Source organism: Neomonachus schauinslandi, chromosome 1 (genome assembly GCF_002201575.2).
Source record: "Neomonachus schauinslandi chromosome 1, ASM220157v2, whole genome shotgun sequence".
Taxonomy (NCBI): domain Eukaryota; kingdom Metazoa; phylum Chordata; class Mammalia; order Carnivora; family Phocidae; genus Neomonachus; species Neomonachus schauinslandi.
This window is the reverse complement of record NC_058403.1, coordinates 47,895,678-47,911,739: the sequence shown is the minus strand read 5'-3', so window position 1 is coordinate 47,911,739 and position 16,062 is coordinate 47,895,678. Positions and strand designations below refer to the sequence as shown.

At 42.1% G+C, this 16,062-nt stretch overlaps 1 protein-coding gene across 1 annotated transcript; it reads right to left on the bottom strand.

Moving 5' to 3' along the window:
- Positions 1-2,409: 2,409 nt before the first annotated feature.
- On the bottom strand, positions 2,410-12,897 carry NFKBIZ (NFKB inhibitor zeta). Its single transcript, XM_021692742.1, has 12 exons — positions 12,499-12,897; positions 10,161-10,300; positions 9,618-9,648; positions 9,396-9,499; positions 8,513-9,297; positions 7,715-7,820; positions 7,208-7,354; positions 6,954-7,017; positions 6,481-6,650; positions 5,495-5,605; positions 5,199-5,366; positions 2,410-3,190 (listed from the first exon to the last, which is right to left on the bottom strand). The coding sequence occupies exons 1-12, from the start codon at positions 12,785-12,787 to the stop codon at positions 3,137-3,139; spliced, it is 2,169 nt and encodes a 722-aa protein (XP_021548417.1). The 5' UTR covers positions 12,788-12,897; the 3' UTR covers positions 2,410-3,136.
- Positions 12,898-16,062: the final 3,165 nt, after the last annotated feature.

Below are 16,062 nucleotides of genomic sequence, written 5' to 3'. Positions count from 1 at the left end.
CTCTCTAAAATAAATAAATTTTTAAAATCTTTTTAATAAATAAATAAAAATACATAATAACTATGCCCATTTTCATTACCCATTAGGTTATTAGATTATATGGTTGAGTAAAGTTCAGAACTATGACAGTTATGAGTTCATTATTGCTTACTAATATAACTCCGGCTCGAAACATTACTTCTGCCCAGAATCAGTGATCCCAGCCGGCATTGGCATATATTCGTTCACTCATTTAACCAATTATTTTATGAGCTTCTTCTCTGGGCCAGGCACTGTAGCAGGGACTGAGGTTGCACTAGTGAGCATGTAGTCTTGGTTGCTGTGGGGCTCAGTCTTTAAAACAATACCCTGTCAAGAGCCACCCTGCATACCTCTGCAGCAGATACTGCTCATCAATCACAGCACCCTTTCCTGCCAAGTCCCTAAGCTGCTTGAGGATGTTTCTCGACCTGCCACTCATGAGAATGCTACCAGTTAAGGGTAGAACCTAAGATGAAACTAATTGGCCATCCAGATGCTAATGAAACTACACTGAATCACCGGTGGTTCCCCCAAAATACTATTGTCTTGGTTCACATCATTTTCTGTTTCTGTCCCTTTCACCAACCCCTCCTCCCCCTCTATGAATGTCCAAATCAACTCTTCTGAAGATACAGCTCAAATGCTGTACCTTGAAGTCTCCCTAGTTCTCTTTCACATAAGATATTCTTCTTCTGAATCTCTATATTTCTTCCCCCTTTTTATGTTAACTAATAAAGTGCATGCCTTGTTTCCCACATATACATCTTAAGAAATACGCCTTTTGCCTTTATCCATTATACAGCTTTGCATACACATACACACGCAAATCATATGCTTGCTAAGCACTGGTTCAATTAATTATGACAGAAGTTGGGACTCAAGCTCACTTGAAAAAAGGTTCACTGTATACCTATATTTCACAGGGGTATATCATTTCTACTGTTCTGGTTATCAGGTTGCATTGCAATGCAATGAAAGATACTGTATGCAGAATTTGCGTATATATGCATAGGTACATTTTTCCAGGGAAAGGAGTCCTAGCTTCTACCAGATTCTCAAAAGAAGTTATAAGAATAAAATGTATGTGCAGCAACTGACTGACGCTGACAGGTGTTCATATGTTTGTTCTCACACATCAAAATGGCATGTTGGGAATGAGAAAGACCCTGTTTACTGCTCTTCCCAGGCTGACAGCTCTCAGGATGATCCTGGTAATCTCCAAACTGTTTTTCCTATGCTCACTGTTGCCACAAAATAAAGTATGAAAAATAAAGTCACAAACACAAAGCTTTTGTGGCACATAAACTTCTAAATGATCAACAGCATCTATTAAGGCTTCATTATAGTCTCAGAACCTAATAAGCTTCTATGAATTTGGCAAAGAATTTTATTATGTTAAACTTTATATACCTTTAGGAATCATGTTCTCAAAAAAAAAATCCAAATTAAAATATATTAACTAATTTAAAGGTATTAAGATTAGTAATGAATAGCACTTTTTCAACCTAGGGAAATATAAATAAGGGACAAGGAAAAGAAATGCACATCCTTAAAATGAAAAGTATTATTGAATTAATGTTTATTTAAAACCATGCATGAGTTTTTCCATGAGTTCACATCACAGCTGTATTTACAGATACCAAATAGCTATAACTAGCTTTTGTCCACAAGACATACTGGGGCAAACAGTGTGATCAATCCAAAGGTCAAGTTATTTAAAAGGATTTAGCTATGAAAACGATTCATCAGTCAGTTGCCTGTGGGACTTCTCATTTAAAAAAAAAAAAAAGGTTTTTAATGAATCAAATCTATTACAGTGAATTAGTGTGCAATCAAAGCCAACTACATTCCTTGGGGTATGCCAGAGATAAGCAAAATAATATTAATAGAATCAAAGTTACTAAAAAAAATAAGGCATTTTTTTCCTGAATGGTAATATGAAACATCATGGTGTGTTCTCATTCTTTGACAATAGAAAACCAGTAACACATGTTTCAGTATTGACTTTTTAATGTTCCTATAAAGGTAAAACAAAATTCCAACAAGTACATTATAAATTCTAGAAAGTGAGCCACAAAGAGGTGTTCTCTTTAAGAGCATGCAATTCCTTACAAATAGTGTGTCTCATCTCCATGCATGAGTAAAAGCATATTTACAATTCAAACAGAGCTGTCAGCTACTAAGGGAACGACTCTCAATCTGCTCCATCCACAGAGATGGTAGATGCGTGATTACACAGCTCTTCTGAATATGTATCATTTTCTTTTCTTTTTTTTTTTTTAATGTTTTATTTATTTATTCATGAGAGTCAGAGAGAGAGAGAGAGGCAGAGGCAGAGGGAGAAGCAGGCTCCCCGCCTAGCAGGGAGCCCGATGCGGGACTCGATCCCAGGACCCCGGGATCACGACCTGAGCCGAAGGCAGACGCTTAACCATCTGAGCCACCCAGGCACCCCTGTATCATTTTCTTAAATAGTGACAATTCACTTGTTCTTTTCTATTTTATCAATTTACATTTCAAATGTGGCCACGTCAATGACCAAATATGTACAAATACTTTAAAAGACAAAACAACAACTATATACAATTTGCAAAAATCAAATTTTAACCCTGGTACATTTCATCTAGTCCAACACCTAGACACTTTCCAATACCAATAACAACGATCAGGTACTTCATTGGGCCACATGAAGCCTCAAGACTACATCCAGATTTATTTTTTCCTTTCATATGCTTTCATTTTTCTTTAAAAAATGTTTATAGTTTACCTGCTTTTAAACTGACAATGGCTACCCGAGCAATGCCTTATGCCACAAATCAAAGCCTTGCCCTACCCAAAAGCTACTGTTAATTGAAGTCGATTTTACCATTCAAGATTAAATTCAGATGTGTTGATCCCAGATAACTGGGTATGAAATATTAAAATCTGCCAAGAGGAATTAGATATTTTTCTTCTTTTTCTTTAATATAACCCACTATATAATAGTGAACTAAATATGTTTGTTTCATAGAAACAACTTACATTTGCCAATACGGGGCAAATGGTCTATGTACAGATACATTAGGACTGCCTAACTGACAGTGAGTGTTGCCGACCAGGCTCCAAGTCAATGGAGCTAATATGGTGGAGCTCTCTGCTGAATGGACTTTCCCTTCAGGATACGTCGGATCTGGAAGAAAAATAAATAGGATTTGTAAGGTTTACTTTTTATGATCAAAGTACCATATTTCCTTTAGAGTTTCATTCCTTTTTTATATACTCTACACACTCCTGTCAACTTGTAAGTAAATATATGAAGGTATGCAACAATACATTTCAAGATTTTAAGGTAACTTAAAAAGTACTACTCTAACTCCTTTCAAGCCTATTACAGATCTCCTATAATGATTCTGGAGTGCAAGAAAGTAAAGCATCTCCATTAAAAATTATCTACAGTTGAAAATCTCCAACAGCTTAAATAAGACCTATACAATCCTTTCCTAATCTCTACTCTTGCTATTTGTGAGAACATTGAATGTAAGGCAGTTATTATGGTATATTACAGTACCTCACCTATTCTGAAGTCGGGTCCAACTAACAAGAACCGAGAGCCCACTTCATACACACACAAGTTAATCTTTAATACTCTTCAAGTAAGAACAGCTTTCAGGATGTCCAATTAAAGCATCTGCACACAGGGGCGCCTGGGAGGCTCAGTCGGGTGAGCATCCGACTTTTGATTTCAGCTCAGGTCATGATCTCAGGGTCGTGAGATCGAGCCCCGCATCAGGCTTGGGATTCTCTCTCTCTCCCTCTCCTTCTGCCCCTCCCCCTGCTAACTCGTGTGCGTGCACTCACGCACTAAGTAAATAAATAAAATCTTTAAAAATAAATAAGTAAAGCATCTGTGCATAAATGTATGAGTCACAAAAGAGCTCCTCGGTTCACTCAGGATCTAGTGATTCATTTTATACTATTATCTTTCTCCTGGCCCACAGCAGATTAAAAGCAACAAATCAGAAGAAAGAAGATTAGGGCAGGGGATGCCACTGATAGCTGCTAGGAGGGGAGACACAATGACCAGAGTCTGACCACAGAAGCAAAGGAAAAAACCCTCCCCCCAACACACAGACACAAAAACACAAAAGCAGAAAGGAGAGTAGTAACAAGAGAAGAGTGAAGAGTCAAGCAGCTCTCCATACTCCGTAATCCCTGAGAACACCGCTGTATGACTGCACACCACAAAGAATGAAGGAGAAGCAAACATTGGGCTTGGGCCTCTGCCATTTACTATTTGATGATGATTCCTATCTGTGCAACCTCTCAGGCTCCATTTTCTCAGCTGAACCTTTACACTGCAAAGTTTGTAACATGAGAACTCTTTACAAATTATCAAGAGATTCACCTTAAGTTACAAAGAGCTCTACGTATAGGGGTTCCTGTAACATTATGGTCCTACTAAGGGCTGTGAATCAAAGAAAAGGCTACATTGCATTTCATATATTCTGTGATTATCAAAGTTTGCAATGACCTGCCATAGCCACAATCACCCTCATTTACGTCAGAGAAAGACTGCCATCAAAAAATATCTTACGTCCTGAAAAGATTCAGTTCTTGTTATCAAGAAAAGTTGAGCCATGTGAAACTATTCAATCTCCAAAGGTAATATATAACCATATGATGAGTGAAGCATAACTTTGTTTCAAGTCTTTCTGGGTTCTAAATTACATAACCAACCTTCTGTTTCCTATTTAGTAGCAGTTAGTAGATAGAAACAAGTGGAACAGGGAATGTTTACTGAGCACTCACTATGTCCCTGGGGCTATCCTGAACACTACAGAGACGGACTCAAATTACACCCACAATCTGAAGACCCATCACTTGTAAACCTAAGAGTCTCTTTCCTTGATGTCTGCAGGAACCTTGGTGCCTCCTCTTGCATCAGCTTTCAAACCTCAAACCATTCTGACTTTACTCTAAACCCAACTTTGTGTTATGGAAGAAAAGACTGTCGGATCTTCGACCATTCTGGGTCCATGGATAACCCTCAAATTTCTTACTCTTCCTTTAGAAACAAAGCAATTGCCTCCACGGTTGCTACACAGATGTTACGAGACCCAGACAGTGAGAGAGCCCACCTCAAGAGCGCCTGCTGGCCTCGGCCCTACACCGCCTCCTCTCCCTTCTGTAGCCCTCACCTGTTCTCCCACAGGGCCATCAGGAACCAAATGCACTGGCTGTTCATTCTCCAAGTTCCGAGTACTTGGGTCTGCTCCCTTCCTCATCAATAGTCGAACTGCATCCAACTGTGTCACCCGATACTGAAGGCTGGCAGCAACATGGAGGGCAGTGTTTCCATTGTAAGCCTACAGACAGAGATAAAATGGCACCTCTCAGAAAGGGAGATTTTCATGAAAGCAGCTCAAAAGCCTGAAGAAGTTATAATAAAGGTCATTCCGAGTCTAATGCAGTTGCGGAAGCTTTCTAGAAGTACCTTTGCATTCACAAAAGACAGGCAACTGGGCAGCTCCAAAAAAAGGCGAATGAGTTCCAGATTTGCTTCTTCCGCTGCCAAATGCAAGGCTGTGCGACCACTTTTACGATCCTTAACAAAGGCAAGAGAGGAAAACAATGAACATCCAGACACGACTTTTGGATATGCTTTTCACCCAGGCTCACAAATGTCTGACTCACTCTTGGAGACTTACTGTGAATGCGCGCATCTCCACAAAGTCTTCCTTCATCCCAGACTAAATGAACTGTCTTATTCCTCCAAAATTCCCCATCAATTTCCTATATACCTCCTATCACAGTCTGCTCTTATACACAGGGTGGCCACAAAACGTAGAGACATAAACAATACTATTTTACCATGTATTGTAATACAAGACAATAAAACATTTACTATGTATTCGCCTGTGTTTCCAGACTTGGTGGCCACCCTGTAGACACAATTAGCTGCATCTCTCACCTCTTCTGCTTGCCAAGGTCTGGGAAGTAGCTTATGGTTTAAGCATTCTTCCCCCAGAGCTCCCAACTCAGTGCCTTGTACATAAGAGATACTCAGTAAATAAACCTCAAATTTAAAGAGAATAAAATATTTTCCAGTTTAAAAAACAGCTTAAGTGCAGATCCCACAATGATGGAACAACCCTTACAAAAAAGCACTACTCTTATTATTAGTATATGAAAATAGAAGCCAAAATCACAGTATCAATTTCAAGGATTTTCTCTTCCTTCCAAACAAAGATTAGTTTATTTCACAGCTCAATGATCTTTTGAATAACAACGCATAAATTAAAAGCAAATTAAGAAAGCTGATGATTTTAAAAGCTAAGCTTCTTAATTATCCATGCATTGCTACCTACTCCATTAATTTAAGAAGAGGAAAAAAAGTTTTCGTTTATACTTGGGAACGAGGTCTTTTGCTACAAACACTTTTCTTCCCTATCCCATCTCCAAACTCTTCTGAGAATTTACCTTGGCTTCCACTGCTGCTCCCATCTGAATCAGACATTTAATGGTGTCAACCAGACTCTTGTTCTTCAGTAGAAGCTCCTGAACTTCAGGTGAATGGGGCTGTTGATTTCTCTGAAGTTCATGCACCACAGCATTGTGGGCCACAACTGCACAGTGGAGGGGAGTCAGGCCTAAAAGAGTATAATAAAGCAATGGTCAAGCTTCCATCAGGCATTTAGTTGCTCCACAAGGACAGACCTTGAGGACAGTCTCTAACACGACCTACAGATGGGCCCCACAAGAACCAGTAAGGCCATCTGAACATTCCCTCCATTGGTGCTAGTGCTTACTTTATCCATAGTGCTAACTTTATCTATAGACTATTTTAGCTTTAATTACCTCCCTTCCTTCTTGGTATAAAACTTAATACCCTTAGAACTGATGGGTCCCACTCTCTAAATGGTTTTTCATCCAATGAAATTTCTGTTGCTTACCGTCATAGTTAGTCGCCTCAAGATCCAAAAACTGATTGCTCTTCACTGCTCCCTTCTGAATTGCCTGCAAAATTTAAAAAGATACACTTTAGTGAAAGACAAGTTACACAAATACTTATTTACTAGTAGTCCCAAGAAACGAGTAAGTCAACTCAAGATAGATTATTGCAACAGGCAACCTGCATCTGACTTCTAATATCCAAGCCCTATCTCTTTGGCCCTGTGATAGCAGAAGCCAGCTCACTGCTTCTTACCTGGAGCACCTGGGAGTGCCCTTTCTCAGCACAGACGTGCAGAGGGGTTCTTCCCCAGCAGTCGGTGGTGTTCACCTGGGCCCCAAGGTTCACCAGATCCTGCACAATGAGATGCTGATTGGCGGCCACTGCCACCTGAAAGGCGCTCTGTGGACATTCAGAGAGAAAAAGGATTTTGTTGACATATGTAACACTACCCTAACACGGAATATGAACATAAACTAAGACTGAGGGGAAAACCCCACATAGAGAAAAGAAATCCTATTAGTAAGCAATAAGATACTGTAACACAAGGAAATGAAAATAAGCTTAGGGTGTGGCTTTATTATGCCCAGTTAGTCTTTGGTCAAATAACTACAAAGTTAACGTTAATAACTTCAAGGCTGATGGTGGCAAAGAGTCAACATCTCAAAGTTAATATTAACTAAACTCTTGGTCTGGAGCTCTAAAATGATCTACACATAAATATGAAACTGGTCATCGGTCTGACACTGACAAGATCCTCACCTGTCCATTGTGCTCTTTAATATCCAACATGTGAAGCGCATTCATTTTTCTTGCAAGGACATAGGAAAGTGCCCTTCTCCCTTGGGCAACAGCAATATGGAGGAACCTGGGAAATAAGGAGAGAAAGAGGTGAATTATCTCTGACTTCACTAACTTCATCTTTAAAAATTAAAAAATTCTCTAGCCCCTTTCTTGATATGCTGGTGCACTCAAATGAAATATTACAGACAATAATTTGTCTTTTCTGCTGGGCTGATAACACATTTGAGTCACAACAAGACATGTTAAGCTACCAGAAACAATAAGATGAATGACAAGCACCATGCTGATCACTTTAAATCTATTATTTTTAATATTCCTAAAAACCCTAAGAGGGAGGTCTTTTCATTTTACATGTCAAGAAACTCGGGCATAGAGAGGTTAAATAACTTGCCCATGACCACAAAGATGTCACGACAGATTAAGATTCAATCTACAAGTCAACTCACAGTTGATCATTGACCAACTAATCGTGATCTGTTTTTGCTCTACAGACTCAATCTACGCTGGTCTTTCAAAACCAAGTATTCAAAGAAGGCACGGACATTTTTATTAATTTAGAACAGGTAACCTGGTCAGACAGAAAAAATAAGGAAAACTCTTGAAATATTCACTTCATTGAACAGCAATTTCTACCTACACTAGTTGTCCTGATTAGCCACTTACTAAGGTCTAACTTGATATACCCCAGAGAAATTCTGTGCCCACTACATCTAACAAGTGTGGTTTACCAAATCGGCTACAGAAAAGGATACTCACGTGTCACCATCTGTATCCTTTGAAAGAAACTGGTCTTGGGAGATATTTGCCAATTTGCTTTCTTCTTGCTCTACTTGCCACTGAAAAAATGACTTCCCTAACTGTGTGGTGTTCACTGGATTTCCGATGATGTTCGGGAATGGCAGTGAGGTGCTTAAAGGGGTGGAGCCTGCATCATGGCCCACCATAGCCTCACAGGCACTGGGCGGCATCATGTTGAAGTTCTGCAGCTGGGACTCATTTTGCTGCTGAACGTTGTGGGAGTTCTGAATGGGAACAGCAATAGTCTCAGATTCCTGACTATTTAGAAAGGATGCAAAACTTTGATCTGGGCAGAACTGTGGTTCTTGGCCATCAAAGAGGTTTGGTTCATAGCTGGGGGACTGGGAAGTTCTGGAATAAGGACTGTATTCCAGCGCTGGGGTGTGGGTGTACTGCTGTGGTGGTGGCGGGGGCTGCTGCAGGTTCTGGCTCTGGGGCGAATACGGGTACAGGGCCGCCTGATCCATCAGGTGTGCGGAGCTGCTGACTTGGAAGGGTTGGTACTTCTGCGGTGGAGAGAAGATCTGCCCTCTGTGGAAGTCCTGACACTGTTCTCGGGGGGAGCCCTGCGGGACCACCCCAGGGCTCATCCAGCTAACTTGGACAGTATTTAGGGAAACCGGGCTGCACTCATTCTTAATGTTGATTATGTTCTGAAGCAGATCGGCACTGCTGTCCTGTTTGGATTCACTGTGCTGAACATCTTCCATGCTCTCTGCAGGTGTTGGTGTTTGAGGCGGTGTCTGGAGAAGAAGAAAAAAGTAAGTGGCATGCGCTCTTTCAAAACTATTCCAGGAAAGATTTCCAAAGCGTATTCAGAGGAAAATAGTGAGGTACTTACCAAAAACTGGGTATGTAATAAAGCTGGCCTTTTGCAAGCTGGTCCATCAGACAACGAATCAGGTCCTTTCCTTTTCCCACTATATGGTACTGTGTTCTTCAATTCTATACCCCAGAAAGGAATATGGAATCTGTGATCACCTTATTTTCTAAATTTTACCCATAATCACACTACATTATTTTACTCTAAAGCCCCCATAATATGAATAGAAGGAATTCTTACCTGTGAATTGCTCTCTGTTCACACTTTCCGTCTATAAGGAAAAAAAGTTTCCAATTTAATGCATATCAAATGGTTTCCTATTTAACGAACATCAATAAGACAGACTTATCTCTACCATTCTTTACAGCTCACCATAAATCTTTGATAGTTATTCTAGCAATATTTATTTTCTATCTTAACTTTTATTCTATCTTGCAACTTTCCCCATGTTCACTTTCATCTTAGTTCAACTAAGTCAAGACAAAATATGTAAGGCCATTTGAGTTTTCCCTTTCTAGTCAAGCTCTCCCATTTCAGTTGAACCCCATGAATTCCTTGCCTCCAACTTGCCTTCATTTATTCATTCCCTCATTAGATTTCCTTTGTGCGCCTAGTACCGGGCTAAGTGATAGAAATACAACAGACAGAGACCAATATGCCCTCCATCCTATGACTTTGTCATGTGGTCTACAAAGACCTACTGGACCTAGGTCAACAGAGAATAATAAATATCCTGACAGAATAACCTCCCTGCCCTGACCCAAAACAAAAACTAGGTGCCACCTTAAAATCATCCACAGTTTGGCCAGAAACCTTCTGTTTATGACTTCGGATATGCAGGAGTAGTTCCTTCACCGAGTTCTTCACACGAACGCCTTGAAAGGGTCCTCTCTGCTGCCTTCCAACCCCCATATGGGGTTCGACTGTTCAAAAGAAAACAAAACATATCCCAGTTAAATCTCTTTACAGGCACAAATCTTGATATCATCTCAAAAGCATAGCTCTCTAATGTATGAAGCCCCCAACCAACAGACTGCAAAGCCTTTCCAACTCACTCTGGTCAACGGTCAGCCCCCAGCCCTACTTAAGGATTCTTCATTTCCTAATACTTTTCTTCACCAGACACCCTAAGAAAGCTCATAAAGCTGTGGTTTGGGGGGTCCCCAGAGCCAACAGATAAACGCAAATTAAGCCTCTTTGTCTTTCAGCCCTATCCATCCAAAAGACACTGTCACAGATTTTGCCACCCTCTCATAAATCTGTAATTATTCTTGACTTTTTAAAAAACCTTGAGGGAATAAGCAATAAATGATGGATTTTTAGGTTTTTCAAAACAGAGGCTTTATGTCCACACAGAAATTTAAAGTCTATTAATTCCACTAACCTAAGAAAGCACAACACAAACTTCCTCCAAAGATTTCAATGTGCTAAAGCCTAACAATCAATGATGTCTTAGATTTGTTTCTTATTATTTCCCTCCGTTCAGCTATGCCAAGAAAGCTGCTTCAATTCACTAAGCTTAAACACATTTCGACATACATACACATGATTTCCCCTCACCAATGGTTTTTGGAATTGCTCACCTAGGCTTTCTAAGTAGAAAGGAAATAATCTCATTTCAATTTAAATTTTAAAATACACTTTAAAATGTAGTCTATGTTTACAGCTTCTGACCGCTACTATGTCACAACCTCTTGGGATGAGCCGAACACAAAGTAAACACGCAGAAAGTCAGGAAATGAATAATTGAGACTCTCACTTGAGAGTGGGGAAAAAAGTAAGAAGATGGGACAAGAAACAAAGCCTAATTTGAAGATACACAGATATAGATATATCATAAGCATATGAGAGGAAACAATTCTATGATGGAGTAAATTAAATGACCAGTTGATTTTATGTTTAAATTTAGGAAAATCTTGCCAGAAACTAATACAGCATTTCTCTGGAATGACAGCAGTTAATTCAACGTCACAGGGAGAAAAATTCAGTTTCAGAAATCCCCTATGTCTATGTGGTAAACCAAAGAACTAGCAAAACTGTTTCAGCCAGATGAAGACCAAATGTGAAAGAAAAGTTTCTAATACACACACACAGTTTTTTGCATCTGCTACACGTTTAACATACAGGGAACACCTTATAAAATCAAGGGACTTAAATTACTTTTTAAGTGAAAATGAAAAATCACTCTTTAAAATAAAAAACAACTGAAACAAAAGTGGCTAGCAGGAGGGAACACCTAAAAGATTCGTTCTTTAAAATCATGCTGATTAGACTTTCCAGTATGTGAGATTATCTAGAGGTTCTTTAGTCTACCCACAGTGCCAATCCTGTTTTCCCTCACGTTATGCAACTGGGCTTATTAAGAAAAGAAACTAACCAATTCATAGCAGAAGAACGGAAACATTATGCCTTTCTTTAAGATTTGGTTTAACCATTCTAAATCATACAGAGCACAGAACTTCCCGAAACTCGGAAACATCACAAACTAAAGACATAAATCGAGCTGGTTTTCCGTGCAGTTTCATCTTACATCTTGTTAATATCAGTTTCTTTCCCTTAACATAAAGTCCTTTTATTTAATATTTCCACAAATACTTAGGAAAAAAATAAGTTGACCTTAAACACAGTATTCAAACCTCACTGGTGACAAGAAAGTTAAGCCTACATCAGATCCAAAAACTCGCCACAAGTATATGAATTATGCCTTAATAAAGCCTTTTTTTTTTTTTAAGAAAAAAGAAGAGTGAGAGAAAACCTAACGTGATTCATCCCCAGGCCCAGAAGTCAGAGCTCTGCTCTTAGAGGCCCTTTGAGCTACCAGGCCAACCGGATGGCGCCCGGATTTTACAGATGGTCAAAGGGCATCGAGTTATATCAAACGCCTAGCACAGAGCGTCATCCAGTAATCGCCTAATAAATAATGGCTAGTGTGATGAGATACCGCCGCTACGGAAGTCGCAGAGGCCACCTAACTTCTGGGCGAGGAACTTCGCACCCGGGCGGCGCGGACCTTCCCCTCCCGGCGTGTGGGCCGCCAGGAGACCGGCGAGACGCGGGAGCAGGGGTTGCGGGGGTGCTGGGGGTGCTGGGACTGCCCCCGCCCAGGCCGGTGGGTGGGTACCTTGCAGCCGCTCCGCGCGCGCGCCGCCTCTCGGCCGGGACTCCACAGCCCCGCAGGAGGACACGGACGAGGCAGAGGAGAAGTCGGAGGAGTCGGAGCCGGGCGAGCCGGGCGCCGAGGGCCCCGACGACGAGCAGATGGCGTCGTAGGCGCCCGGGGCCGCGGCCGGCGGCGATGCGCCGTAGAAATAGGCCAGGTTCAGCGGGCTGGTCATGAGGCCACCGTCGCCAGCCCTGTCCAGCAACCCCTCTCCTCCGCGGCTGTCGTCCAGCAGCTTGTCCACGATCATGCTCCCGGGCTGGGCGCTCGGGGACCCACACTCCTGCGCCACCGGCTCGCTGCGCGCGGCTGCCTCCCGGCTGTGGCTCTGGCGGACTCGCGGACCGAGCGGCGGGAGGATGGCGCGGGCACGGGCGCGGCCCGGGGCTGCCCGGCTATTTAACCGGGCTCCGGGGGCGGGGAGAAGGGACCGCCGCCTCGCCTGCCTCCCCCGAGCCCCGCCGGGCCATTGGCGGCGTCGGGGCCACCTCCCGGCCCCTCCTCCGGATGCGTCCCGTTTCCAGTAAAATGTACAGGATGAGGCAATGTGCCCTCCGCCCTCGCCCCGCCCGCCCGGCTCCGCCCCGACTGACCGGTTGTTTTCTCCCCCTTCACCTGGAAACCCCGACCGAGTGCCGCCTCCCGCCTCCCGGACCGCGACCCCCGCTGCCCCCCCCACCCCACCCCGCCGGCCGCCCGGGCGCCCGCCGGGAGAAGCCGGGCCAGCTACGGGGGAAGAAGGCGCGCGGCATGGGGCTCTGGGCCTGCAGAGGGAGACGGGGAGGCGGGAAGGCAGCACTGGGAACAGGTCGGCCTGGTTCCCGGGCAGTGGGAAGTCCTGGAAGCTGCGCGTTCCGCACTCCTCCGCCCGCCCTGGCGCGGCGAGCTTCCCGCCAGCTCCATTTAAGGCGTCTCTGGAAAGTTCCTAAGGGCCTGTCTTCTCCAGCGCCTCAGAGCGGCTTTGTCCTCTTAACTTAGCTTTTGCCAACGTACCTTTTGGCAGGGTCCCAAACTGAGAAAGATGTTGAAGCCATTTTTCTGTCCTCAAATTGTAATCTGACAACTAAATATTTTTTGGCACAGCCGGGGGAATAAAAAACAGTGCCTTAAAAAAAAAAAAAAAAACCAGTGCCCTACACCCCTGTATAGTTCAGTACTGGAACAAAGCCATCTTAGCAAAATGATGACTCTACATACATGTATCTATCTGTATTTATATACATATATATCTTTTTCTTTCTGCATAATTTTACATTTTATCTGATAAACAGGAATTTCAATCTTTCCTATCGTAAGTACTTTTTTAAAAGATTTTATTCATTTGAGAGAGAGCGAGCAAGGGAGCGAGAGCACCAGTGGGGGGAGGAACAGAGGGAGAGGGAGAGGTAGACGCCCTGCTGAGCAGGGAGCCTGCAGCGGGGTTCCATCCAGGAGCCCCAGCCGAAGGCAGACACCCGAATGACTGAGTCACCCACACACCCCTCCTAAGTACTTTTTAATGGATTTACACAATTCTTTATTGAAGTCCTAAATCTTGTTAAAACCATGGCTAGGAGTTTGCAGGAGAAAAAGATGATTATATGTCCCGCCTTTCAAGTATCTTGTAGAAATGATAAGGTAAGCACACAAATGCTATATTAACAGAAACCGATTACGATTAAACATCATGAAGGATACAAAGTCCAACGATGTCCTAAAAAGAAAGACAAAAAGTGGTGGAGGAAAAGAGGTCATGAGGAAAATCTTTGCAAAGGAGGTGTCATTCCCTAAAGGATGGGTGGGATTTCAACCAAAATCATTTAGAGGAAGAAGAACAGCATGGGCAAAAAAATTAGGAAGAGTCAGACAAAACCTTACTTTTAGGGTAGTCAAAGGAAAGACGATAACATAAATGTAGTAAGTCACTTGGTGCCTTTGGGTGGAGCACCTCCAGTGGCCGGCTGAGACACTGGGTCTTTAATAAACACTGAGTGAACATGAAAGAATTTGGGACAGGCAAAATTAACCTGCAAGCAGCTTTGATGGGGTAAGACTGAGGGGCCCAGAGGCCATTAGGAATCACTGCAATAGTCCAGGAGAGAACTGACCGGACCCTGGTACAGAGGCAATGAGGAAGAGAAAGTAAATGGAAAGAAGAGGATGGACAGCATTGCTAAGACAGAATCCACAGGTCTGGACCTGTTGGATGTAGGCAGCAATGAGAGGGTCACCGGTCAGGATGTGCCGGGGGGGGCTGGATGACCAGGTGAACAGGGATGTCAGCTTCAGATCACAAGCAAATCAGCAGAAGCAAAATATTAGGGTTCCAGGAGGGAAGGAAGGAGACAGGAAGACAATGCGCTTAAATTGTTACTCGGTATTAATAGATGATAGAAGACCCTGCTGGGAGTTCCAAAGTAAATATTTACTTCTTTCTCAAAACTATTGTATTGCCCCCAAACTTCTTGTTGTCTTTCCCTTCTCCCAGTTTTTGGATTTCGGTAACTTTAAAAGAATAAAAAGGAAACAACTCCTTTGTATCCGCAGGAAATACAAGACTCCAGTAATTGCAGTTCTTCAGAAACCAAAATCACTTAAAGGATGCTCCAAATGAGATGTTGGGCTTTCTCAATAAAATCTATTTGGATATTTTTTTTCTCCCCACTAACATTTTATGTATAATAAAGGCCTTAAATGTCTATTCAAACAAATTCATGCACAAATATTTTTTACAAAATTAATTCTCCCCCCAAAATTATTTCTGGTTTCACTTGGTATATAAAAATCCAAGCTCAAAACCATAGCCTCTGAAGAACTCATAAATAAATATGGTCAGTGAAAGACTAATGTTTTAGAATAAACTTTCAAAGTTTTCTATGAAATGTCAAAGCAATCATATTGAGAAGACCACAAGCCCCAATGCCCAGAAGCCCTCCCGCATACAGTCAAGAATGCTTATTTGTTAACATCACTACAAAAAGAAAATCTAAATATATTTTGCTTTATGTACATGTTGAAATATAAACTTATTTTGGTCTATAAGGTTAAATGATATAACACTACCATTGTTCTAATCAAATATGATAGAACATTCACTCTCAGAGAGAGAGCTACCATGTTATGAGGACTCTGGAAAAGTCTACTGAGGCAAACGGCCAGCACCCACTGGACAGCTATGTGAGAGAGCCATTCTGAAAGCAGACCTCTACCGTGTCAGGCTTTCAGATGTCTGCACTGACCAACATCTTGACTGTAGTCTTAAGAACAACCTTGAGCCAGAATTCCCCCAAGCCACTTCTAGATTCCTGACGACAGAAACTATATTTAAAAAATGAACCCTTAAGAATTTGCCCAAGGTCACACTGCTCATCACTGGGTGAAGAGATTAAAATCCTCATCTGTCTGACTCTAGAGCCTGATCTTTTGCTTTAAAATGGAGATCAGAAGACTCATTTCCTCAAGGCTCAGCTACTCCATCTACCTATAAAGATAAGAAAAAATATGAAAATGACATATCAGAGAGATCCCTGACTCATGGAAGGAGAA

Excerpts from the sequence above, each read along its gene's own strand:
- NFKBIZ (XM_021692742.1), bottom strand. The coding sequence starts at position 12,787 with ATGATCGTGGACAAGCTGCTGGACGACAGCCGCGGAGGAGAGGGGTTG. Across the intron at positions 9,500-9,617 it reads GAACAGAGAGCAATTCACAG|AATTGAAGAACACAGTACCA; the intron begins GTAAGAATTCCT and ends TCTGGGGTATAG. Across the intron at positions 5,606-6,480 it reads GAGCAGCAGTGGAAGCCAAG|GATCGTAAAAGTGGTCGCAC; the intron begins GTAAATTCTCAG and ends GCCTTTGTTAAG.